We start from the raw sequence: 27,436 nt of genomic DNA, 5'->3' as shown, positions 1-27,436 counted from the left end.
TGTTGCCTTCCGGGGATTGCTGACCCGCTCACATGCAAAGGGGGAAGTGTGTGCGTGTGTGCGTATGTGTGTGCATTTATTAATCCAACGTGCCTAGCTTCTAGGAATGTGGACACTGAAACCATTGTTCCATACAAGTCCAGTTTTACCTATCTTGACCAGCAGGAGGGGCTCTTCAAAGGTCTCTTGCACCTGCAGTCAAACCTCGGTTGTTGAACGTAATTTGTTCCGGAAGCCGTTTGACAACCAAGGCATGGTTTCTGATTGGCTGCAGGAACTTCTTGCACTCAAGCGGAAGCTGCATCAGACGTTCGGCTACAAAAAAATGTCTGAAAACTGGAACGCTTATTTCCAGGTTTCAGCGTTCAGGAGCAGAAATGTTCCAAAACAGAGGCATTTGGGAACCAAGGTTTGACTGTATTTGACTACACAAACTGGAGACACTGGGGATTGAACCTGCAACCATCTGAGTGCAGAGGAAATGCTTTTTCAGTGAGCCCCTGCCCTGCTTCCCGAATACTCGTATTATGAAATTATAATGCGAATAATTTAAAACCTTCTGCCTCTTAATAGGAGCATTGCTTTAGCTGATTCTACTTGAAGGGAAGTCAGAATTAGCTGCAGCTTTCTGCTAGTTACATTCTGTGGCACAGCGGGGTTTGCATCTATGAAATTTTATTTTTGTACTTATTTTATTTATAGCTCCCTGCTTCTGCCCCAGCAGGGCACACAAGATGGCTAATCTGTGTAATAGCACCCTGTGGAAAGGAAGGAGGGGCTGCAGCTCAGCTGCAGAGCATCTGCTTTGTATGCAGACAGGAGGCCTCAGGTTCAGTCCCCAGCATCTCCAGATAGGGCTGGGAACTCCCCTGCCTGAAGCCCTGGAGACCTGGTGCCAGTCAGCGTAGACAATGCTGACCTATATAGACTAAGGGTCTGACTCAATGGAAGGTAGCTTCCTATGTTCCTATAGGGGAATGGGCTGTGATTCAGAGGTACAGCACATGCTTTGTATGGCAAAAGTCCCAGGTTTGATACCCAGGATCTCCAGGTATGGATGGGGGGGGGGGGTAAAGCCACCTCAACCCCCAGAGAGTCACTGCTAGCTGGTGTAGGTGATGCTGAGCTAAAAGGACCAAGGATCTGACTTTACTTTACTTACTTACTTACTTACTTACTTACTTACTTACTTACTTACAAAACAAATATTTGTATTTGGTGGCCAAGAAACAAGAAGACTCCCACCCATAGCTGCCAAGTTATCCCTTTTTTTAAGGGAAATTCCATTATGCTGAATAGGCTTCCTCACGAGAAAAGGGAAAACTTGGCAGCTATGCTCCCACCTACTATACTCCATCTCAGGGCTGAGTCTATAAATATAAAAACTCATTAAAACCACAAAATCAGCCAGTTGAGCAGGGTATAAACAAACAAACAAACAAACTACTACTACTACACAGTAAGATGCAGCTGATATTCCAACAAGCATCATTGACTAAGCACACAGTTTTGGTTTTAGCAAGTCCTGAAATGTCACCAGTGGCATCGCTTGTCAGGGCTCTTATGGGAGGTGGTGCCATAAAAGAGGAGCCACCACAGAGAAGGCCCTGCTCACTACTGAGAGACTTTCACAACCAGGGTAGGGGAAGGCCTCTGAAGCTTGCACAGCGGCAGTAAGGAGAGAGGGACTCCTGCGAGCATCTTTGCTCCAAGTGGTACAAGGCAGAAGTTGGTATAAGGCAGCTCCCTTTGTGCCTATAAATTGTTAGGGGTGAAAACCACAATCTTCCTTGGGATTGCAAATGATGTGCTTCAGAGCACACATGGCAGCCTTCTCCCACAACCTGCTGCCTTCCAAACACTTTTGGACTATAACTCCCATTAACTGCAGCTGATCCCAGGAAAGCAGGAGGGACCCAGGGACCACGGGCTAAATGCAGTTCCCCAGGCCTCTCTCTTTGGCCCTCAAGGCTCTTCCCAGGTCACCACAAGCCATGACCCCTATTCACATTCACCTGCCTGGGATGTGCTCTTGAGCTGCCTCTCGTTAAACCTAGATGACGAGGCAGGCTGCGTGTGTTAGCCTGTGTGTTGAGATCTATCTGATTATTGCACAGCAGGAACTTGGCCTGATATTTAAAGCAGTTGTGGGGAACTTTTGGTTTTTCCAGATGTTGCTGAACAAGTCCTATTATCCCTAGTCCTTGCCCATGCTTGCTGGGGCTGACGGCGGTTGTAGTTCAGCAACATCTGGAGGGCCAAAGGTAAGAGGTATAAAGGTAAGTCACATCCTTTGCTCTACCAACGTTTGCCACTGGCCACACCCACAACCAGCCATGTGGCCCCCAGAAAGTTGCTTATGTGGCCCTTGGGCTGAAAGTGATTCCCCAGCCCAGTCAAAAAGGTTGCTTCCCAAATTAAGGCATTGCTCAGCTCTGTGTGTCTTTAGAGCTTGTAATTTTATGGGGTAGTTTTTGTTTTTACAGTGTTGAAGGGTTTTTTTCTTCTTTAGATCCCCTTGATAAAGAGATGACTCTCAAAATGTGCCAAGAACATATCATTTGGGCAATTATTCCGCATACGGATTGCTGATACCTCACATATGGCTCCTTAACCTTCCTCGCAACTCCCCAAAACCAGGATAAATTACGCAAAAAAAACAGTTAAGTTGTGTAAAAGAAGACAGTCTTAGTTTGCACAGTATGTTCCTCAGCATTTACTGTGTTGTTGTTTGCAAAAACGTAGCTGTGTAACAGATTCCCAGTTGCGGAATTCCCATTTTTTTGGGTGCAGAATTTGGAACCATTGGTACCAGATTTTGATGGGAGCACAGAGACTGCTGCATCCCCCTACAGGTGGTAATGGGGAAAGTGAGGCTTTGCCAATGGGAGACGCGTTGCTTCCACGGTCTTGGCGTCACAAATGGATCATCAGTCTGTCCGCCTGTTGGCACCAACCTTCTTGGCAGGGGGGCAAGGGAGGCAGCGCACAGACGTCAGAGACACAGCCGCACGCAGACACACTTGGAAGCGTGAAATCCAGCTCCCCCGCTGCTGACAGCCAGAACGGATTGGACAACTTTAGCTCATTGCTACAGGGGGCAGGGGAGAAGAACGCACATTGCAGGCGAGCGAGAATCCTGTTCTGATCAACACCCAGTTTGGAATTTCCCCATCTCCTGTGACTTGGCTCTTTCCTTGGCTGCCGTTCCCCAGCCATGCCTGGAAACTGTGAAGCAAACACAGCTGGCCTTGAACTTCCATCTCCTAGACTGTTGCAAGCCAATGTCAGAACCAAACAAAACACAGCTTTTGGTTTTTCAGCTACTTTACAAATAGAAGAAACTAAAGGTGATGGTGTGGGGGGGGGGCGGGATTGGCTAGACAGCTCCAGCTGCCAGCAGGGTGCCTTTAGCAGAGGGCAAGGCATTGATGAGTTCATGGTGAGGTAAAGGTATTTCTGAGGAACAAGATCATTACAGTATAAGGAACACTGCAGAGGTTACAAGGTGATTGATCATATGCAATTGCAGGGGCAAAGCAAGGGAGTAATATAGTTCTGCAGGGGGGGGAGAGACCTCAGAATGCGGTACTGGGTGCAGAAAGTTTCTAGTCCTCATGGATGCAGGTGTAGCATGCCCGAGTGAGTGTCTGGTGGAATCTCAGAACTAAACCAGAAGGGTGGCTGATTAAGTGCTTCTTTGTGGCAGATAAAGCCCTGGGTTCATTCTCCAATGGCATATGCAGGGAGGGCTCAGAAAGACTTACCGCTTGAAATCCTAGGGCAGTGTTTCTTAACCTTTTTTGGGCCAAGGCACACTTGTTCCATGAAAAAAATCACGAGGCACACCACCATTTAAAAAGTTAAAAAAAATAACTCTGTGCCGCCCTATATTGACTATATAATTATGACTGTAAGAAACACTTGCCAATTGCTGTGTTGGTTGCAATCTCCTGTAATAAGGCTTCACAAGCCGCTGATTTCTCTGCCAGTACAATCCTTTGCTCAGCAAGTTTCAGGTTGAGCTCATCCAGCCAGCTTCTTTAAGTTTGTCTAAAACCACCCTCCCGTGGTGGTGGCTGTTGAGAGCTGCGTTCGCCCCGCGTCGTGACCCGGCCGGCTTCCTTTCCGTGACAATGCAAATCGCCCTTCTCGTTGCCGCACGTCGCGGCACACCAGCCAGCGTCTAGTGTGCCGCGGAACAGCGGTTGAGAAACGCTGTCCTAGGGAGATGCTGCCAGTCAGGGTTGACAATACTGAGACATATGGACCAGTGTTCTTGCTCAGTACAGGGCAGCTTCCTATGTGCCTAACATATGAAAGAGGCCAATAATTCCTAGTGGTTGGCAGGCAACGTTTATGTTTTATACAAAAATAAAATAAAATGCTATAGAAACGCCACTCAGAATTATCTTTCTCCATTCCCGTATTGTGAAAGCTCATGATCCCCCGATTATTCTGATAATGACAATACAATTTGGGACAGAAGAAAGGGCATTTTCACACAATGCATAGTTAGCTTAAAGAATTCACTGCTACCAGATGTGACAATAACGGCAGGCTTAGATTGCTTTAGAAAGTGGGATTAGACAAATCCATGAATGAGGACAGGTCTACCAAGAGCTATTAGTTATGATTGCTGAAGAGAACCTCAATGTCCAGAGGCAGTGCACCTCTAAATAACTGACTGCTTGGGGCAGAAACAGCAGAAGGGGACTGACCAGGGTGTGAGTTGCAGTCTGATTCAGAGCTGATCTGATTCAGTATAAAGCAGCAGCAGCATCACTCCCACCCCCCAGAAAACCATCTTTTAGAAAGGAAGAAAAGGAAGCTCCACAGCAGGCAAAGCATTAAGACGAGCTCCAATGTTTCATCTTCTGGTGGCTTTTGCTTTTCAAGCTGCAGCCTTATAAAAGTTCAGTTTGGTTCTTGCTTAGTCCCTTTGAGACCTGTGGTGTACCACGAGTGCCCCCTAGTGTCTGTTTGAAAGAACTGAGTTTTATTTAATGCACTACTATAAACTAGCTAAGGGCCCATCAATTTGATGGGTGGTATTTGGAGAGACTGGGCTGCACGAGAACAATTCCCTTTAATAGCTGCAAAAGTTTCCAGCAGGGAGAGTGAGAGAACCAGGGTGGAACGACCAAAGAGGATGTTAATGCAGGATAAGTGGAAATGACATCTGGGAGGAAGGGAAATTATTATTATTTTCAGGACATAAGAAGCTCCCTTATTCAGAGTCAGATCATTAGTCCATCTAGCGTGTTATGTATACACTGACTGGCAGTGGCTCTCCAGGGTTTCAGAAAGGAGTCTCTCTCAGCTCTACCTGGAGATGCCAGGGATTGAACCTGGGACCTTCTGCATGCAAAGCAGATGTTCTAGCACTGAGCCATAGAGCTCTTTGTTCTTAAGAGTGTTTGTTAAACAGGACTTGAATTCGTCAACATCCTCTGTGAAGTAGCAATTGCAGCCATTCTAGGCAACTCAGATCTCAGCCAAAGGACAGCTTATCTCCCCTCCCCAGGTAGGGGAGAGATGCTTGTCTGAAGCCCTGGAGAGCTGCTGCCAGCCAGTGTAAACAATACTGATTTAGATGAGCCAGTGGTATGACTCAGTATAAGGCAGCTTCCTGTGTTCCCAATCAGCTCATTTTTAAAGGGTTGTCACGTTCAGCCAAATAGTTAAATTAAGTCGATTAAAACATTTTTGATAGAATGAAACAGTGTCCCCCCCTAAACCAGGCGGCAGATTCTTAATTACGTTTTTAATAGAAGTTCTTGCAAAAAGTACAGATGGCAAGAACCATATTAAAACACACATTCCTACCGTGCTCTCCATAGCTGCCAAGTTATCCCTTTTTTTAAGGGAAATTCCCTCATGCTGAATAGGCTTCCTCGCGAGAAAAGGGAAAACTTGGCAGCTATGGTGCTCGCTCTCTCTCACACACACACCACACACAGAATGTGGATTGAGCAGGGAAAGACCAAAGTGGAGCCAAATTGGGCCCACCCAGCCTCCATATTTGGCCTGTAAGGCCACTTTGGCATGGGATAAATCATGTTCTGGACCACCAACCAGATCCATTTCCCCTTCTCTGTTCCAAGAGAACTGTTACTGCAACACAGCTGAGTTCACACGCTTTTGTTTCTCTGCACCCCTTTTGAATGACTGGATTTCATCATGTGCAATTTTTAAAAGAGTTATTCATTAATTGCTTAATCAGTTGAGATTAACCAAATCAGTTGAGATTAACTAAAGTGGGTGGCAGCCCAGTTTATTTCTCTTTCTGTCTCACAGTAACAGAAGGCACCAGTAAAACCATGTAGTGAAAATGCTCAAGATATGTCTGAAGTGAAACGAGGATGTGTTGTAGCTCGGCATACTTGGCACCTTCCTTTGCGTATTAGAGCTATCCCATAACTAAGAGGCAGAAAAATTGTTTTGTTATGCAGAAGATCCCCCCTTTAGGTGGGGCTGGGAATGCTCCCCCCCACCAGCCTGAAACCCAGGAGAACTATTCCCAGTGAGTGTAGACCAGGCACCCCAAACTGCAGCCCTCCAGATGTTTTGGCCTACAACTCCCATGATCCCTAGCTAACAGGACCAGTGGTCAGGGGTGATGGGAATTGTAGTCCCAAACATCTGGAGGGCTGAAGTTTGGGGATGCCTGGTGTAGACACAATGCTGAGCCGGACAGACCACTGGTCAGACTTGACACAAAGCATTTTTCTTATGTTCCTAACTCTTAAGATAAGGGGGTGTAGCTCAGTGGTAGGAGGCAATGGGCAATGGGTTCCATTCCCAGCATCTCAAGGTAGGGCTGAAAACACACGACCACAAAATGGCTGCCACGGGAAGTATGGCATAACACAAATTTAAGAGACAACCATCCCCAAAAACATTATGCTTATCATGGGAAGTCACGCTATGCCATGATGGTACTGGAGATCACTCTCTCTCACAAACACACACAGTTGCTGTCTATTATGGTAATAACAGGAAGCTTTCCTCAGTACCAGGAAAAAATATACAAGGTGACAACTCCACTTTCATTTTACACATATTGTTTAGAAGGTACCTGTACATTTTGCCCCATGATATTCTTTCTAGGACTTCTTTTTATTGTTAAATGAAAGCTCACTATCTGGGACACCTGCCCAGGGCACCACTGGAAGCCTCAACAGGTGCCTGGGTGCCCGCCAGGTTGGTGACCCCTGAAATAAGCTGCCATCAAACCAAAACATAGACAACAGTGCCATCTAGTGGTGAAAGGCACAAAATTCATCTTCCCAGGATGGTTTCATCCTTGTTATTGGATTGTAGATGGAGTTCGCAGTTATTCTTGCTGTGGATTTTAATATTTGCAGGCTGGATGCTTGTTATATTATGCTCACCGGGTTTTATGTTATGCTCACTGACTTTCATTAATTTGATAAAATTAATATGTGGGGCAAAATTCCACAATTCCAATTGCAGCAAACTCTGAGCATGTGGAGATTTTACCCAACAACAGATGGCAATATCTTTCTTTAGAACTATGCAGCAATTGTTTGCACAATTTCACACTTATAACGCTTATTAAAATCAGCTAATATGGCAATCCTCTCCACTGAGCTTGGAGTAATAGACCTAATTGAACTCGATGGGATTACTTCTGAGTAGGCATGCAAAGGAGTGCACTGTAAATTTATCTCTAAGCTGCAGGAGGGATAACAAAAGGTGAACAGAGAATGAGAGGTGAGACTTTGAGAGGCTATGCTATGGAGAAAAAATAATAATATTTTCACTCTCTGTCTCCAAAGCACATATGGACTTGTTTTGGTAAACACCATCAAAGTCAAGATCCCAAAGTTTCATTGACACACTCAGATTGTGTGTTAATGGTCTCGGTCCAGTATACCTGAAGGAGCGTCTCCACCCCCATCGTTCTGCCCGGACACTGAGGTCCAGTACCGAGGGCCTTCTGGCGGTTCCCTCGTTGCGAGAAGCCAAGTTGCAGGGAACCAGGCAGAGGGCCTTCTCAGTGGTGGCGCCCACCCTGTGGAACGCCCTCCCATCAGATGTCAAAGAGAAAAACAGCTACCAGATTTTTAGAAGACATCTGAAGGCAGCCCTGTTTAGGGAGGCTTTTAATGTTTAATTTATTATTTTATTTCATTTTTCTGTTGGAAGCTGCCCAGAGTGGCTGGGGAAACCCAGCCAGATGGGCGGGGTATAAATAATAAATTTATTATTATTATTATTATTATTATTATTATTATTATTATTATTTATTAATTATTATTATTATTATAGACAAAAAATGTATTATGGCAGAAGTTTTTATGTACAGTCCACCTATCAGTTGCATCAAATTGTTGTTCCAAGCTGAATGAAATATCACACACACATGCACCAAACACTTTGGTCTTCAACCAGCCAACAGCAAATCCCTTCTCCACCAGGTAAGACCAGCACAAAAGGCCTAAAACCCAATCTGAAGTCTAGAATAGGTAACAGGTGTTTCAAACCAGCCTCCTCTTTCTCTGATTAGCTATATTGGCTCCCCTGAACATCAGTCGCTCCTACAACTTCATTCATTGTCTAAATTAAAACAATGAAAGATGGGAGGCTAGTTTCATACATTAAAGCACACAAGCTTCCACCCCAAAATCCTGGGAACTGTAGTCTTCCTTCACCGAGCTACAATTCCCAGCACCCTTAACAAATGACAATCCCCATGATTATTTTCATTTGGGGTGGGGGTGGGGAGGATGCGCTTTAGATGTATGGTGTGTGTCAGATCCTACAAATGCTAGAAACTTTTTTTCAAAAAAGAAAAAGAAAACCCCCCAGAAAGCTGGGACTCTGGAGGCAGGGGAAAGAAAAGGCAACTCCCCCCTCCTGGCACCCATAACTCCCAAATAAACATGGACAGAACTGAAAGCCTTATTTTGAGAAACGAAACCTTTTATTTTAGAAAATGAAATAAAAATCACCCCAGGAGAATAATTACAACTGAAGGACTTGGCAAATTATTATCATTATTATTTTGAATGAAAATTGTAGGTGCTTCTCTGTGAGGAGAGGTAACCCAGAACCTATACCTGGAGGAAGTTTGCAAAAGGGGTTGTTGTTTGGCTCGTTATTAAAATACAGCATTTCCCCCCTCAAAATAGAGACACACTTCAGATGTTTTCCCACTGCCCTGACACTTGACTCCAGTCCACTCCAACCCCATAACTCTCTCGCATGTACAAACAGTTGGCTCTTCCAGCAAGGTCAGTAAGGAAAGAGAAACTTACTAAGTGTATGAAACGAGCTTTCACGCCTCGCAGCCATTCTCCTTCCTCGCTCTCCATCTCTTGGACAGAGACCGAGAGCGAGGGAAATGCAGCCGCTTGATTGGCAGAGGGGCTGGGTAGGCAGGCCCTGCTGCAAAATGCCGCCACGGGATTGGCCGAAGGCTAAGGCTGAGGCCTGCCCGGTCTCTATGCCGGAGACCTTCTTTGAGTGGTTTTGACCCCCCCTCAAAGAACTCGAGGGGGATTTTTTTTGGTTAATGTTTCGAACAAGTGAGGCGAAAGAGGTTTAAAATGCGTGCTTAAGGGGGGGGGATGTGTCTAAAATGAGCGTCTGAGGGGGTGGGGGTGGTAAAAGTGATAAAAATGCACATTTGCTCCTGTCAGGCTCGGCCCTGCGGTAGGGTTGCCATATTTCGAAAAGTAAAAATCCGGACGCAAAAGCTGTTGGGCTTTTCTGAAGGGAAAAATAAATTCAAGTTTTAGGCCAAAGTTGTCAAGCTTTTTTCTTAGTTTTGTCCAATGTTGTTCCCAGACATTACAGTAATTTCCGGCCAGAAACTGTTTTTGAAGGCCAAATTATGGACATAAGACAACTCTTCCCTCACAAGTCCCCAAACAGAGGCAGCTCAAACACGGGCACGAGAGAACACGAGAGCATCACATTCCACTGACCTGCACACCAGCGCAGTTATTCACGTGTTGTTCAAGGAGGGTACGGTCCATGTGCAACAAGTGTGTGCCCTCTTTCGCACATGCACACTTTTGCACCCGTGCTTTGCATAGTGTGTGAACAAGCCTAAAGGGATGCACAGGCATGCGAGATTCCAGTTGATTTTATTGCAAGTTGTGTGTGGGTGCAAAAGAGGCAGTATGGATATACAGTGGTACCTCTACTTATGAATTTAATGCGTTCCGAACACACATTTGTAAGTCGAAATTTTTTTAAAAGTCAAATCCCATAGGAATGCATTGGGAGAAAAAATTCGTAAGTCGAAGCAACCCTATCTAAAAATTCGTAAGTGGAAAAAATCCTATCTAAACCGCATCCAAGATGGCGGACGGAGCGCCATTTGTAAGTAGAAAAATTCGTAAGTAGAGTTATTTGTAAGTAGAGGTACCACTGTACAGTAAAGAGGAATCTTGGGAGGAACTTTGGAGGCCTCACCTGCACTATAAATTTAATGCAGTATTATACCTCTTTAAACAGGCTTCCCCAAAAAATAATCCTGGAAACTGGTTTGTTAAGTGCTAGGAACTGGAGCTCTGTGAGGGATCTCCAAATACCGCACAACACCCTTAACTACAGTTCTAAGTTCTAGTTACAGGTTGGTAGCTGTGTTGGTCTGCCATAGTCAAATAAATAAATAAATAAATAAAAATCTTTCCAGTAGCACCTTAGAGACCAACTAAGTTTGTCATCGGTATGAGCTTTCGTGTGCAATGACAAACTTAGTTGGTGTCTAAGGTGCTACTGGAATAAATTTATTTTGTTTCGACTACAGTTCCTAAGGTTATTTAGCAGAAGCCACCATCGTTTAAAGTGGTATAATATTGCTTTAAGTGAATGGGCATGCATTTTTAATTGCATTTTTAATATTTTGTTGGAAGCCGCCCAGAGTGGCTAAGGAAACCCAGTCAGAAGGATGGGCTATAAATAAATAAATAAATAAATAAATAAATAAATAAATAAATAAATAAATAAATACATTATTATTATTCTCATTTATTAAACTTAAACTTATTAATCCCTTTATGTTACAAAAGCAACGTACAGCAATAAATTGCTCCGGAACAGCTTGGGTTTGGTTTTGGGGAGGAGGGGTTACGGGGAGGCAGCAATGCTTCTGAATACCAGTTGCTTCTAAACTTAAAGCAGTGCACACCCTCCAACACTGCGGAATGCCTCAGTAGCCCATGTGTAGTAAAAGGCTCTAGGTTGCATTTTTAAACACAGCTTTGTTTTAAAGCAACACTTTATAAATATCTCTCTGCCGATACCAGTCTGTGTTGTTGTTGTTGTTGTTAAGTCGTCTTAGGCTCTCCGTGACCCCATGAACCAGAGCATGCCTTGGAAACTCTCACTTCCTTCTCAAAGCTTCTCCTTTTTTATGTCCATGGAGTTTTCATGGCAAAATACTGGAGTGGGTTGCCTGCCTGTATCTCAGTAGGAAGTTACTTTAGTGAATGCTGCCACCTGCTGGCCAAATTCAAGAACTTTACGGGCGTCTGGCTGGGCAGGGATATGCAACTGTTATTTGGAACATTTTCTTTAAAAAATGCTAATCATGACCATTCATTCAAGCACCCATCGCTTAAGAACATAATGAGAGCCTGGTCACGTCAAAGGTCCATCTAGTCCAGCATCCTGTTCTCACTATGGCCGACCAGATGCCTGTGGGACACACCCAAACAGAACAGCTACTCTCCTCACTTGTGATTCCCAGCAACTGATATTCAGAAGCACACTTCCTCTGACAGTGGAGGCAGAACATAGCCATCCTGGCTACTAGCCACCGAAAGATACCTCATCCTCTATGAATTTGTCTAATCCTCTTTTAAAGCCACCCTAACTGGCCATATTACTCATGGCAGTAGATTCCCTAGTTTTAGCTTTGTGCATTGTGAAGACATCTCTCCTTTTGTCTCTCCTTAATCTGGTCATGGTGGGCGACTACAAGCCACCATAGAAAATTTCCCACAATCTTCATGGCATAGGCGTTCATCCAGGACACTATGGGAAAATTAAAATGGCCACGTGGTGGTGTAATCCAAGGAAGACTCCGCAACAAATGGTCCTGCTGTGGCAAAGGCATCTCACCAGCCGACTGAGGGTATCAGGTCCTCTTCTCCAGGTCTGCCTCCAGGACATAACTAGTTGAAAAAATGCTCCACCTTGCTGTATTTAAAACAAACACAGAAAACCTGTGGCTCTCCAGATATGGTTGGACTATAATAATAATTTATTATTTATACCCCGCCCATCTGGCTGCGTTTTCCCAGCCACTCTGGGCGGCTTCCAACAGAATATCAAAATACAATAATCTATTAAACACTAAAAGCTTCCCTAAACAGGGCTGCCTTCAGATGTCTTCTAAAAGTCTGGTAGTTGTTTTTCTCTTTGACATCTGGTGAGAGGGCGTTCCACAGGGTGGGTGCCACTACCGAGAAGGCCCTCTCTGCCTGGTTCTCTGTAACTTGGCTTCTCACAGCGAGGGAAGGAGCTGGACCTCATTGTCTGGGCTGAACAATGGGGGTGGAGGCGCTCCTTCAGGTATACTGGACTGAGGCCAGGTATACTACAACTCTCTCATCAATATTTATTGGTAATTTGGAAATTTATTGAGAGCTTTGCAACAAAATGCTACTGGAGCAATAAAGTAAAATGCAAAATTCAAAGGATTGCCAACTCAAACTAACAGTAAAACCAGTTCTAGAGTACTATTAAAGGTAAAGGGACCCCTGACCATTAGGTCCAGTCGTGACCGACTCTGGGGTTGCGCGCTCATCTCGCATTATTGGCCGAGGGAGCCGGCGTTTGTCCGAAGACAGCTTCCAGGTCATGTGGCCAGCATGACAAAGCTGCTTCTGGCGAACCAGAGCAGCACATGGAAACGCCGTTTACCTTCCCGCTGTAGCGGTTCCTATTTATCTACTTGCATTTTGACGTGCTTTCGAACTGCTAGGTTGGCAGGAGCTAGAGTACTATTACATGGTTATTATTCCATAAAATGGCTGGGTTGCTTTTAAGCACTGGCTATGCTGCCTGGCCTGATCAGAGCTGCAGTCTAACATCTGTCCAGCTAGCTAGCTAATCCAATACACAGTGATGCTTAATTCACATTTAAGGTGCAGAGAGCAGCTCTATGAGAAAATGGGCCACAGCCCCACCAACCCCCTGTCTACCTTCTTACTTACAACCAATGGAGGGTGGCTCTGGCTGCCACAGACTCTGCTGGTCTCCCTGTTTCTGACCAAGCAGTCCCAATGCGTACCAGCTACTGCATTTTAGTGAGAAAAGGAAAATTTGAGTGGATTTGAAGAGTTTTGACTCCTTCCCCAAGCCACTTCCTTCATGCACACGGCTCCAATCCTTTGGGGTTTTTCCTTGAATGAGACTATTTCTCAGAATGTGCCCTTCTTCTCTCAGCCCCAAATGAATGCATCTTCTGTCATCCCAAAACAATACATTTCGAAGACTTATTAGGACTAAAGCTTTTGCTTGACATGGACAAAAATTGATTGGGGTGGTGACAGTGGCATTATCTTGTATCCGTTTCCCAGAAGTGGAGAGAAAAGAATGAAGCAGCAGCCCGAGGCAGGGAAATGGCATTTACATTTAGATGAAGGTGTTTTCTGCAATGGATGAATTCTAGTCAATTGGTATCATGTTCAGCAGAGCAAAGGGAGGTCAAGGATTGGGGGTGTGGGGTGTGGCAGAGCAAATTACCCAGAAGAGGGAAGAGAACAGGAGACAGGATCAGACACAAGACCACACAGGGTCCTGGCGAGTCCATTGTGCGACACTTGGGTACCTGGGGTTGAAAACCTGAATCACCTCCAGGTTAATTAAGGTGGCAAAACCATCTCTTTATTATCTCCTTATTGTAATATTACAGTATATACCCTGCCCTCCTGCAGGGAGTGTCTTTTTCATAATGATTTGTAAGCTCCTCTGAGATATCTCTCTCTCTCTCTCTTGGCCAAAGAGCAGGATTATAAATAAATAAATATTTACATTTCCTGGATCAGCAGCAAAAATCTAATTTAAAAGAAACCAATGAAGAGCAAAAACAATGGCATGAAGGTTTTTAGGGCTCTGGTGCTTAACTAGGGTTGCCATATTTCAAAAAGTAAAATTCCTGACACTCGCAATGAGCTTTTTCAAGGAAACCACCAAAAATTTTGAGCTTTTTTGGGGACCCCCCCAATCCTGACGCAGGGCAAGCCTAGCTTAACTGATTAATTTGTTAAATATTTAATTTACTAAAAAGTGCATTAAACTGAGTAGAGGCTTATAAAATGGCAGGCGGCAAGCACTGTCTAAACAGAAGTCTTCCCTCTTTCTCTCTCCCTTTCTCTGTCTCATACAATCACATGCACAGCAGAGGGAATGCCTATTCTATCATGACACTTGCTACAAGATTCACAGGCGTAATCCAAAACCCAAAAAAGAGCCTGGGACAGCCATTAACTCTCAGACTAACCTACCTTGCAGGGTGGCTGTGAAGGAAAACACAGGATTAACTCCATGCACACCCAACCATATTGACACCTTAAAGGCAGGAGAGGACGCAAATGTGTTACTTAAGAAAATACGTAACTGAAAAGCCTGTCCCAACCATGGCATGTGGCAATAGTACACCTGACATGGGCAAATGTCCAAAGGGAATGTGCTGCCTGAAATAGGACCCACCACGTTTTGTTACTTTGTTATAGGATGGTCTTTGTGCAGCTAAGAGGAAACAGATGAGAAGATCCTTAGGATGAAGCCAAGCCGCTCTGGGTGTTGCTTCCGACGAGGTTCATGGTTAGTGACCCCACCCCAACCTCATGCCCCATTAAAACAGACATGCCACACTTTTCAAACAAAATCAAAACTGCCGTAGTGTAGCTTGGTTTTTATTTATGTCCACAAATATTTCAAAAAAATTACAAAATACTCAAATGGAGAGAACACAGAAGTCACGATTTCTGGGTTTTCTACTCTGTTTTACACTGTGTTATCCCATGGTAAACCTACTAATATATACACTAAGCCTCAAGATATATATATATAAATGTAGCTGTCAGAATGTATATTCTGCTTTTAAACGGTGCAGTGAAACTAGCTCAAACCAGGACGACACAGAACAAGAGACGGTTTGATTTTGAAAAAATAAAGTAAAATCACACACGCACGCGCACACAAAAAGCAAAATAAAGTAAAGTAAAATGGATTTTTGAAGTTCAAAGCAAAAAAATAAAATCTTGCTTTAAAAAAGTTTTTTTTCTTTGAAAAGGTAACTGTAAAAAGTTGGGATATTCTAACAGAGCATGGTGGTCTTGGGAGAGGTGGAGCAAATAACACTGTAGCTAATCATTTAGATCTGAGGACAAAGAACCTCTGGGCTCCCCCACCACTGTGGAATGATTCATACTGTTAACGCAAGCATAAAAAAGAAACCCAAAAGGTCAAGAGCTTATGAGGAAGCACAATGAACTGCATGTAAACTGCGGAGGGAAAGGCGTAATTAACTGGTACCTTTTGTCCCTTTTTCCTAGACTGGCGAGTTGCAGATGTTTTGGACTATAACTCCCATCAGCTGGGTGTGGCTGATGGGAGTTGTAGTCCAAAACACCAGGAGAGCACCAAGTCAGAGGAGGATGGTCTGCAACATCCAAGCTAAGTGTCTCCTGAAGGTACTGAAATTCCAATTCTGCCAGGGGACCATGGAGAGAGGATTATTGCCACCCTCACCAATACGGCTGGTTCTGTTTTCAGTGGGTCTCGTTGAAAGTTAAAAACTAGACTATGCTTGCTGCAAGGAGGTGTCTTCAAAAAGACAAGGCAAGACAGGGGAGTATTGATAATAAGCAGCTGGGGAAGTCCTGCCTGTTAAGACAGATCATTATGCGAAGTTTATTCCATTCCAGATGACAGTGTTAAAACATGAGATGCCAGCTAGCCTTTTAAGCAATGACTCTGTCTTGTTATCCTGCATCTTGCTGGACATTTAGCACCATGAATTTAGAGTTTCCTGATGCTCAGTTCAGTGTTTCAGCTCTTGGCGGTTCAGAAACTGACCTGAGAAGAAGTGACCATGACAATTCTGAGGACACCCCGTGTGGCTTGTGTGACCAAAATATGGTCTGCAGTTAGGAAAGGGCTAACCTCAGAACCACCTGGAGGGGCTGTAAAGCAGGTGGATGGCTTAATAACCACCAGCTATTTGCTGCCACTGCACAGAGAAAAGAGGCATGGACTACCAGTAAGGAAACGAATGGGAAAGGATGGTTTGGGATGAAGGAGCAGGAGTCAGGGAGCAGGGGGAAAGCTCCGATCTTTGGACCAAGGTAGGAGGAACCCAAATTTCTGTTAGGCTGGATTAAAATTCCACCTGCCATATGTGCTGTTTAAGAGACTGCTGAATGATTAGCTACAGGGTTATCTGATCAGACCCAATGGACTCCTACAGGGAACCACCACAAATAACAGTCTTCACAGCAAATGAAGCAGCCTTCCAAAAGGAACAAGAACCAGAAAATGTTATTATGAATGCAACTAACAGGAAAATGTGTTATCACACAGCCCTGCAGATTCCTGCACCAATCAAACTCATTTTTTTTTAAAAAAAGTGTAACTAAACTAGCAAATGGAAGGGAATAAAAAACAGGATTCATACAGTTGTCATGTGCTTGTGACACTGACAGCTTCTGACAGAAGATGGTCAACCCCGCTCTAAGCTTTCTGAGTTTCCCTGCCTTGTGCATTGGAGAGTGTGAACATTTTTGACAAAACAAGGATCACTCCTAAGGTACTGCAAACAGCAGGCAAGAAAAAGGCTGCCTTATCCACCATATCCCAAAAGAGCATTCAATGAGGATTTTTTTTGGGAAGAAATTTACTCTGCTGCCATGGACAGGGGGGGGGGGAGAGTGAGACCGCCCTGGTCAATTGTGCCCTTGAGGTAAGACCAGGTGCAAATCCCCTGCTGTGCCTAGCATCAGCAAAGCACACACACACAAAAACAACACAAACCTGCTAATATTGGACCGATTAAAAACAAAGCCCAGGAGCGCAAAGCGGCTCCCAGCTTTTAAGAGTGAAATTTAAGCTTTGTGTTCATGGGGGCAATTTCGAAAACGCACAGCTCTGAAGCAGCCCCTTTGCCTATCCCTTTTCTTTCAAAATGTGTAACTGTCAGGGATGGAAAGTTTTGACTCAGCACTATTCAATTAAGTTTTATAACATATTTTTTATTACTTTAAGGGAAATGGTTTGCATGTAAACTTCCATGCTATCTAAAGGACAGTGTGCTCCATTATCAGCAGCTCTCATGACTGGTGTGGGGCTCCAATGCTGGCAGGGGAGGTTGCCTGAGATGGAAAAGGAAGGAGAAGTTCCTCCTTGAACTGAACTCCTTGTGGGGCTTGTAGCCAAAGAAACATCGCCACATTATTGTTGTCTTAATTGATAGACTCTCTCTCTCTCTCTCTCTCTCTCTCTCTCTCTCTCTCTCTCTCTCTCTCTCTGTGTGTGTGTGTGTGTGTGTGTGTGTGTGTGTGTCTACATTTATAGGACAGAGTTTCAGTTTAATGCTATGTTTGTGGAGGAAAGGGGAGACCCGGGGTAGCCTGACATTTCAAGAGCCCATTTCTTGAAAACTGCTACCTTTCCAGCTTCTGCTTCAAAAAAAAAAAACCTCTTGCGCTGGTGGAAAACGCGACGGCTTTTCGACAGAACCAATGCAGGAATATGCGGTCTTGTTTACCAGCTGAGGAACTGAGTTATGTCAAAAACAGACCTACGAGAATGAAAAGTGATTTAGGATGTTCATGGAACAAATGAATTAAATTAAAAAGAACAGCACACACGCACACACACACACACAGAGAGTTGCGTGTTCTTGTTTTTTTAGGGAAAAAACATATTATCCCTGCAACTCCCTTTAATGCTCATGTTGCTACCAAACCGTCAAGTCGAGCTCTCGACCATTTTGAAATTACTGACCCCTCCCCCCATTTCATCTTCCCTTTAATTAAAGGGATAATTATATATATTCCTCTTATATTAAAAAATCAACTCTGTATTCTTGTCAACATCAGGTAAGAAGTAACGGTTTTGTGATGTTACTGAAGAGAAAGAACAAGAGGAAGAGAGAGGAGATGGAAGGAGAGAGAGAGAGAGAGAGAGAGAGAGAGAGAAAGAAAGAAAGAAAGAAAGAAAGAAAGAAAGAAAGAAAGAAAGAAAGAAAGAAAGAAACCAGGAGTTTGTGGAGATTATTATAATTTTTTTTAAAACCCTGACCCAAAAAAATTATTTACAGACTTAAAAAGCCATGCTGCAAAGCTCTCTTTAAAATTATGAAGTTTTCCTACAATGTATTAAAATAAAAGTAGATTTTTTTTCTTTTAAAATTCTTGTCATAGCACTTGGATTTTCAGAGGGTGTTATGCCACCTACTTGCCATTCTTGTTTTTTTTGTTTTGTTTTTAAAGTGTATATATATATTTATATATTTATATATAAATTGAGTGTATTTCTTTGTATGCACAGTGGCTTGCATTAAGTTGTGAACCTGATTCTAGCACCTACTCAAAATGAAAAAAAATGAAAAAACGAACCCAACCCACCCCCTCAAACAACCCCCCCAAGAATGCCCAAGGAATTTCCTCTGAATACTTCCATCCAGTTCTGAGGGGGTTGTTTCTCTCTCAACAGGCTTCTTAACAGGTTTTATCATGCAAGGAGACTCCTGAAACTGATCTTGGAAAAATCTTCTCTACAAATGAATTCTGTAATATATGTGCTGATTTTAAAAGTCTCTATAGGTTGGGCTTCCTTATTTGTTTTTTCTCCTTTTTCATTTTAAATAGAGAAGGGTATATTTAAACGATAAAAATCTCTTGTTTTTCGCTGTGTGTGTGTGTGTGTGTGTGTGTGTGTGTGTGTGTGGATAAACACATTCCATTTCTTCCCAAGGACTGGGATCTTCTGCAGCCAGAATTACAAATAAATAATTTATTACAACTGCTTGTCACTTTCTTTCTTCAGCCGGCTATAAGAGAAGAAGAAAAAGAAAAGAAAAATAATTCAGTTGCTTTTTTGGGTTGGGAACTTTTCCCTCCAGCCTCTGCAGTCTCTCCCCTCTCACACAATGCAGAAGAGCTCTCTGCCAAGAACAGACAAATGTGGTAGTCTCTCTCTCACACACATCCTGCCCCATAAGAAGAAAAGGGGGTGGGACAGGCCTTGGGGAAATCCCTCTTCCTACCAAAGACTGAGCAGGGAGGAGTTATGTGTCCATCCACATGTTTTCCCAGGGACTCTGGGATTTTCAACTAGGACTTCATGTTTGAAGTGAACATCCAGCCCTGTGAGTTATGTGTCTTTGCACTCGGAAATAGCAGCATGTGACATGAGGCTGTGTGGCCAGCAGACAGGAAGGGAGCCTCTGGATTGTGGAATAAAAAACCCAGGAGCCTGGCCTTCTGCAATGGAACAGTTCCCCAAGCAATACCTTCAAAACGCTGAAGAAACCAACCTTAGGAAGAAGGTTGCTGCGTTGACCTTCCAAACCTGACCAGTAATGGCCCTGACAACCTCTTTCTGTGGTTTCTCCTCCTGGAGCTGACACCACTGAGCACCTGTTGAGGCCCCCACCCTTAGTAGAGCCCCCACCCAGGCAACCCTCGGAGACTCCTGGTCTGTGGCTGCTGTCTGTTCAGATACCTTCTGCGAGCATCCAAGCAGTGACCAGAGTGAGGAGATGAAGCACCTCCCTCTGCTTGCCATGTACTTTCCCTCTCTAGGCAGCTGTACAAACAGAGTACAGCGCAGCAGGGAGAGGAGGAGATGGGCCCACCCAGGGAGGGGGTCCTCCAATGGGTATCTTGTTTGAGGACCCTCCAAAACCTGGAGTTGGTCGTGGTATTTTATAACAATAGTGGGTATAAGAGCAGGAAGACTCTCTCCTCCCTCAGAAAAACAAACCCAACTCTGAGGGCATGTGACACACTTCAAGTTTGACACCTCTGGTGTAACTAACCTGTAAAGTGATAGGGGCCGAAAGCAAGAGAGCAGTTGTGCAAATGTGGCCATTCTGGGTCCCCAGCATATGCTGCTGCCAGAACATGCCTCTCCTGGTTCATTCATTCAGCCATCATTCATTCATTCATTCGTTGGTTGGTTGGTTGGTTGATTCATTCATTCACTCACTCACTCATGACAAGCGGCCCTCTAGATGTTGCTCGACTCCAGCTCCCTTCAGCCCCAGCCAGCATCGCCATTAGTCAGGGATGATGGGAGTTGTAGTCCAGCAACATCCCCTGTGCCTAATTTATGGTATGCTGCTTTTCAGGTGTACCTCGCAAAGCGGTTCACCAAAGACAGTTGCAAAACTAAGCCTCAATTAAGAAGAAAATGTGATAGAAGGGGACTACCACTGCGAGGTGGGTGGTGGCAGCTCACCAGACCACTCCTTTCTTCTCCCCTCCTCCCTCAGGGCAAGGTGGTTGCCCACTTGGGCAGTATACAAATTCAAAAAATAATATTAATAACAAACAAACAAAGGAATTGGCCAAGAGGCAAGAGGGGAGCTTGCCCCAGAGAACTTCTTCCTCCGCTGACAGCATGCGCCCACCCTCACCTGTAATAGTCTTCTTGGCTGGGGAGGTGGCCCCCGTGCATGTGGGGGTGCCCATGCAGCCACTGCTGCTCCATGGCTAGTCTCTGAAGCTCTGCTGACTGAGCATGCATGGCCTGTAACTGGTGGGCTGCTGACATGGGAGGAGGGATGCCGCCAGGGAGGTCACGTGGGTAGTGGGTACCTGGGGAGAGAGAAAAAGAGAAAAGGTTGTCGCACACAAGTTTGGATTGGCAAAGGCATGCCTGGTAACTGCAAGCTGGGATAACAGCGACTGAGCAGAGGGTTGCACCCAGTGCTAGTCCTACTCTATGCTGAAATCACTGGAGATGACTTGTGTGGGTCCACCCTGAGTAGGAATTACTTGGATGTGACCCAACTGTGGAATGCCATCCACATAGGAAAGGGCCTGATCCCTGGTACAAAGGGTCTTTGAATGAGACTCCCCCAGTTAAAAGCCTTAATTTCAAAAGTAAGTCCAGAGACAGCTCGGATACCAGGATAAATGCATTAAATCACTGGTGATGGCCAGTACCCAATAAAAACCTAAACCAGGTGCATTTGTCTATTAAAGACAATTAGCAATAATATCCACATATTAGCAATAATATCCACAATAATATCCACATTGTGTACAGAAGCAGGATACCTCTGGACACCAGTGGTGGTGGGGCAAATGCTCTGGTTGGGAGCACCCGGGGGAAACTGACTGGCTGCCATTCAAAACAGGATAGCCATTAGGTCTTGTATTTTTCATCTGCATCAATCTTCCCCAACTTGCCGCCCTCCAGATATTGCCGTCAGACTCCAAGCCCCACCAGCCCCAAGCGGCATGGCCAATGGCCAGGGGTGATGGGGGTTGTAGTCCAACAACCTCTGGAGGGCATAGGTTGGGCAACACTGGCTTCCCAAGGGCTGCTATTGCATACTTACCAAAGACCGGGTGCCGGAGCATTTCGTGTTCGTGGGGCGGTTGCCCTAGCAACGGGTTTGGGATAGTGCCGGGAGGATAAGGGAAGCGCGCCAAATGGGGCCCGGCTGCCAAGGGGTCCACGAGGGGATGGACAGGTCCTGCCGAGCCTGCAAAAGGGAAAGGTTGGGGGCGGTAGGAGAGAAGGGGGGAAAAGCAACGAAAACTTACCACCAGGCTCAGAAACCCTCATTTTGTTCAGGGGTCAAAAGCAACATTAATACTTGCGCAAATAGCTGAGCAAAATCGGTAATTATCAGAAGCCTAGTCCCCCCTCCAACTGTGGAGCCTACTTCTCTGTCTGGAGTGTTCGCAGTGACATCGGGTGGCCAAACAGTCTTTGAGAGTTAAAACAAAAGGGGAGAAAAGGGGAGGGGGGAACAGGAATGAACTTTCTTATTAAGAAGGAAAAAGGGAACTGCGTACAAGAACAACAGAAAATCAATTCACCATTCATTTACTATTGCTTTTTTAGACACGTCCCATAAATGCCCTGGAAGTAGCATCTGAGGCACACAAGACACAAAGCGTATCATAAAATTAATCATCAAAACATTTTAAAAATAAGCCCCAATAATGCCACAGAATGGCAGAGCTCCTTTCCCCTCCTACGAGAGACAAAGCTCTCCTAAGAAGGGGAGTTTTTCCTAGAAAGAGGGCAGTGAAGCAGCTGGATGGGCTCCTCAAAGTAGATGCCTCTGCTGAGAAGGCTCTAGACCTCATTGCCGCCAGAAGACATTCAGATAATACTGACACTGTCAACAATGCAAGGGGAACACGTGCAATATAAGCCTCTTAGAAGTGTTGCCTTTCCTGCCGAGGGTAGTTGATCTGCACATCTGTCTGCTAACCTCCCCCCTCCCCCTAGGAGTTTCATCTCACCCCAGAAAAAAACAAGTTCAAGGTCCCAGAACAGAAAGGGACACCATCATAGGGTTGCTATTTGAGGAAAGAGAAAACAAACAACCACAGGGGGCTATTTGCACATTTGCTGACAGATGCAGCACAAGCTGTTCATGTATTACCTAGCACGGAGCTTCACATCTGGAGAATCCTGGGTCTCTCTATTTTTAAACAACCAGCTCCTAGCTCTTGTGGCTGCTGGGAAAAGCTTGAAAGTGCAAGGGCAGAGCCTGGTGAAATCTGACGCATGATTTCAGAGCTGCAGAGTCCCAAGCCTGCTTTCTGTCTCAGAGAGAGACACAGACAGACAGACAGAATCATGGTGGGGAGCGAGATATTGTTTGTCTAATGATTGCTCAATGGTGAGAAAAATCCCACTGTTTGCTAGCTCAGGGAAATTATCTTCCTAGTCATTACTACTTCACATGCTCAGAGGCTGGGCAGAACATCTGAAAACGGGTTCTTGGGCTAGGCCCCAGGTGAGGCAGAGATCAAACTCAGCTCCTGTGAAATCTCTGAAGCCCCTACAGAACTTTACTTATAAGAAGGAGAAACTTTAAAATAAAACTGTGGACAACAGCAAATCTTCTGCCCTGCTTGCAAGATGGAAGATCTTCATGTGGGGGAGGGGAGAGAGAAGGGGGATAATTGGACATGTGCTTCGTCGAGGTTCCCAGAAAATGGAGAAGAGAATCTAGTCAGGTCATTTTGACCCTGGTTCTCATCCAAGGAGCATATGAGCCCCTTGGCTGCTTTAATTAGGGTGTCTGCAACCTGAGTGGCTGCATGTCAGAGCAGCCTGTCTCAGCAGATTTCCTCTCGTCCTGCAGTTGCATACAGTATATACATATTCTCATACAAGACCTTCCTGGTGAGCCTTGGGTTTTGTTAAGATTCCTGATCCCAGTCACCTAATTCTAAGGGATTCCTGTCCTAGGTCACTGTCTCCAGGGCCCCTCTATCATGTCGAGAGAGGTCATGTTCCAACCCAGCATGAATCAATCCAATTAACGAAACCCAGAAGATCCGCTGCAAATGGCATGTGTGATGTGCTACACGCAAGGCTTACAATACTAATCCACCAGGCAAGAGAAACACAGGAACACTCGGAACGTGAATTACAGCCTAAGGTTTGTATCGCACCTTGGCCTGTGAGTTAGCAGAGAGTGGGACCCCTCGGGGAGGGGCTATCAGTGAAGACAGCTTCAGGGACACAACCTGAATATATTTCTAAAGAACGAAGTTTTAATCCCTGCAGAATTTGAGATTAGGGGGAGAGAAAGATAGGAGAAAAGTGTCATATTGAGTCAGACTCGTTGGGTCTACACTGCCTTGGAGCAGCTCTTCAACTGTATGGAGAAACTTTGCGCACAGGAGAGTGTGGGGTCTGTGCCTCCTTGACTTCCTTGCTCAAGACAGCTGGAGGCGTTTGGTTAAAACAGCTCTCCAGTGAGCACTACAAAACACCCCAAAATCTGGACTGAACATGTAGGTCACTGGTTGATGAACCTGTCTTGGGAAGGACTCTGGACTCTGCCTCTGTTCTGAACACAATCACCCTCCGGTCTCAACAACAGTATGGAGATGCTTGGTGCAATTAGCACAAGCACAACTCAGGAAATGCAAGAGGGTCTTATACAGAGTCAGCCCGTTAAATTCAGTACTGTCTACACTGACTGGCAGTGGCTCTCCAGGGCTTCAGGCAGGGAGTTTTTCTCAGCCGTTTCTGGAGATCCTCATCATCTGCTTATTTGATTGGGGAAGCACCAGAGCGCTCAGTGACAGAGCATCTGCCCTGCATGCAGAAGGTTCCAAGTTCAACCCTTGGCATGTCCAGGTAGCGAAAACCATGGCTGCTGGTTAGAGCAGACAATATGGAGCTAGATGGACACATGGCCTGACTTGGTATAAGGCAGCTTCCTATGTTCCTACATCACTTTTCCCAGATGATGCTGGGGACTGAACTTGGAAACTTCTGCTTGCAAAGCATGTATTCTAGGGGCTCTGGGCACTCCATTAAGACAGGGATGGCCAACATGGTGCCCTCCAGATGTTTGCTGGACTCCCAACTCCCATCATCCCAGCTAGCATGGAAAATGATCAGAGGTGATGGGGGTTGTAATCCCGCAACATCTGGAGGGCACCACATGGGCTACCCCTGCTTTCAGACATAGGAAGAGAAGACACTGCTTCGGATCACATCAGACTATTTGTCCAACCAGCTTAGTACTACCTACACTGATTGGCAGCAGTTCTCCAGGGTTTCAGATAGGGAGCCTTTCCCAGCCTTTCCTGAAGAAGTGGGGGATTGAACCTGGGACTTTTCATATGAACAGCAGTTGCTCTGCCACTCAGCTATGGCTGGATATCCCTTCCAGCATAAAGGGGCATATGCAGCTTGCAAAACACCGAGCAAGGCACAAGGCCTGCCTTTTTGTATACTAAGCTATCCCCACATGCCCTTGGATCTGTCATGTATGATTCTGATACATGACAGAGCTGAGATTCCTGCATTGCAGGGGGTTGGACTAGCGGACCCCCAGGGTCCCTTCCAACTCTATGATTCCACTTTTCTTTTGAAACCAGCTTTATCATTGAGTTTCCCTGAAACACAGAGAGAGCTTTCTTCCTGAGAAAGCTCTCTTGTAACAATGCCTTGCCTTAACCCAGTAAGCAGGGGCAGACTCTCTCCATCTATTTTTAAATGCAAGATTCACTTTGTTCTGTCTGCTTGCACAAAAAGTACATCTGCAGTCTGATACATTTATGGAGATCAGTACATTCTGTACTGCGGGTGGGGAGGCTTTTGTTACTGACCTTGGCTGCGAGGATGCACACACGCTCCCCCCCCCCCTCAGTGTCTCATTTAACTCCACTGTTATCATCCCGAGGGGAGAAAACAATTCCAAATCACCCACCTCAGAATGCAAAAAAGAAAAAAGAAAAAAGGGTGGGGTACCACTGAGACCAGCAAGCTCCATGTTGTCTACACCAATGGCTCTCCAGGGTTTTAGGCTGGGGTCTTTCCTGCCTGGAGATGCCACTGGGGAGTGAACCTGGGACCTTCTGCATGCAAAACAGCTACTCTATCCAGAGTCTAGCCACTGGTCCATCTAACTCAGCATTGTCTGCACCAGGGATCTTCTACCTTTTCAGATCCCAGGACCTACTTTTAACCCAAACATGCATTTGGGGACCCATTTCTTAACCCTTTACCATACATTTGCATGGTAACAGAGCTCATGTTTGATCAGGCCATGGCCCGTGAGTGGGTCCTGACCCACCAGCTGAAGATCAGTGGTCTACACTAGTGGTCCTCAACCTTGGGCCTCCAGATGTTTTGAGACTACAATTCCCATCATCCCTGACCACTGGTCCTGCTAGCTAGGGATCATGGGAGTTGTAGGCCAAAAACATCTGGAGGCCCAAGGTTGAGGACCACTGGTCTACACTGACTGGCAGCACATCTCCAGGCTTTTCGGCAGGGATATTGCCTACCTGGAGATGCCAGTGAGGGACTGAGCCTGGGAACTTCTGAACGCAAAGCAAATGTTCTGCCACCAAGCTACAGCCTTCCCCTTAAAATGCAGGAAGCTGCTGTACCCTGAGTCAGGACACTGGTCTCTCTAGCTCAGCACTGTCCATGATTGGCAGTGGCTAGCCAGGGTTTCATAAGGGGTTTTTCCTTCCCTGGAGATCCCGGGGGAAGGCATTGAGGATTCAAAGCAAGTCCTCAATATTGGGGGGGGGCATGGAAGGTGTTGGTGTTGGGGAGTAGCATTGGGCAACATATCAATTTATCACCCAGGACTGGTATTGGGTGGGGGTGGGGGAGAGACATACCACTGGTGAAACCGCCATCGCACTCTGCCCAGACAGAGGGAGAAATAAACTGCATCAGCGAGTTGCCGATACAGCTTCTTCCTTTCTCCGCTTCTTTAAACTGCTTGACTGAGGAGTGCACTGCTGCCCTCTCCTCAGCAAAGTAGTTTTGCGGAGCCAGCGGTGGGATGAGACCTCCGTTAGGTGCTCTCCCCAGCTGAGAGAGCCCTGACCCCGCTCCTGCTTGCACTTGGGTAGGAGTGGGATTGGGGCTGCAGCCTTGCTTGGCTACTGCTTGGCTGCCTTTGTCTGGGAGGGGGTGCTGCACCTTTCCTCCCAGAAAGACAGAGCCCACCCTCCGGGTGTAAGGCAGCCAGGCGGTGTAGGGGCTCTTTGATGCTGCTAGTGGGCAGCACACCCACACAGGTGAAGGCTATGGCAGTCCAACGCACGGAGCCTGACAGGCTCTGTGTGTTTGGCTACTGCTGCCTGGTCTGTCTTCGGGGAGTGGGCGAATGGGCAAGGTAGTTCGTTTGCCCCCATGCCAGCGAAGGTGGAGGCAGCCTGGCCAAGGAGCCCCAAGATCCTTGCTGCTCGAGCACGAGTGACAGGGACACCGGGGCTGGCTCTGCTGGGGGCAGGCGCTCTCCTGCCCCCAGCTGAGCCTGGTCAAGGAGCCCTGAGTCCCCTGCTGGTTTCTCATGGGGAACTCAGGGCTGCCTCTGCTGGGGGCAGGAGACTTTTGGTCTTCCAGCTGAGCAGCAGGCTGGGGCCAGCCCGTCACAGCCTGTGAGGTGTTGACATGAAAGCGCCTCAGCTCCCATGGTGAGAGCTGTGGCAGTTTCACCCGGCACCTCGCTGGCTGGGGCCAATGCAGCTTTTTTTACAACATTGTGGTTTATCGCTAAACCGCAACGTTTGGCTGGCAATACACCGCAATGTGGAAAACCCAACATCGTGCAACCCTAGCAGGTTAAAAGTGCCCTTTAAGGAAGCATAGGGATCTACCATGTTTCTCCGAAAATAAGACACCATCATATATTTAATTTTTCCTCAAAAAAAACTAAAAAAAAACTATGGCTTATTTTCAGGGAATGTCTTTTTTTTTT

General features: G+C 45.8%; 1 protein-coding gene and 1 long non-coding RNA gene across 27 annotated transcripts in view; both read right to left on the bottom strand.

Moving 5' to 3' along the window:
* The window catches only part of LOC148685257 (uncharacterized), a 77,228-nt gene extending 67,753 nt beyond the window's left edge, over positions 1–9,475 (bottom strand). The window contains exon 1 of the long non-coding RNA XR_015950445.1: positions 9,288–9,475. This is a non-coding gene — a long non-coding RNA (uncharacterized LOC148685257). The remainder of the gene's footprint in view (positions 1–9,287) is intronic.
* An 8,013-nt stretch (positions 9,476–17,488) lies between these two features.
* RERE (arginine-glutamic acid dipeptide repeats) overlaps positions 17,489–27,436 on the bottom strand; it is a 339,661-nt gene continuing 329,713 nt past the window's right edge. For 20 of the 26 annotated variants that reach the window (XM_060276215.2, XM_060276213.2, XM_088671569.1 and 17 more), the window contains 4 exons: positions 21,896–21,940; positions 21,566–21,712; positions 20,636–20,816; positions 17,489–19,045 (listed from right to left, as the gene is read on the bottom strand). In XM_060276215.2, the coding sequence (XP_060132198.2) occupies positions 19,012–19,045; positions 20,636–20,816; positions 21,566–21,712; positions 21,896–21,940 (407 nt within the window). In that variant the 3' untranslated portion in view covers positions 17,489–19,011. The remainder of the gene's footprint in view (positions 19,046–20,635; positions 20,817–21,565; positions 21,713–21,895; positions 21,941–27,436) is intronic. The other 6 variants (XM_035120551.3, XM_035120552.3, XM_088671573.1 and 3 more) reach the window with 1 other exon arrangement.

This window comes from Zootoca vivipara, chromosome 6, assembly GCF_965207765.1.
Source record: "Zootoca vivipara chromosome 6, rZooViv2.hap1.1, whole genome shotgun sequence".
Taxonomy (NCBI): domain Eukaryota; kingdom Metazoa; phylum Chordata; class Lepidosauria; order Squamata; family Lacertidae; genus Zootoca; species Zootoca vivipara.
Note: the sequence above shows the minus strand (reverse complement) of the source record. Positions and strands in the feature narration are given on the sequence as shown.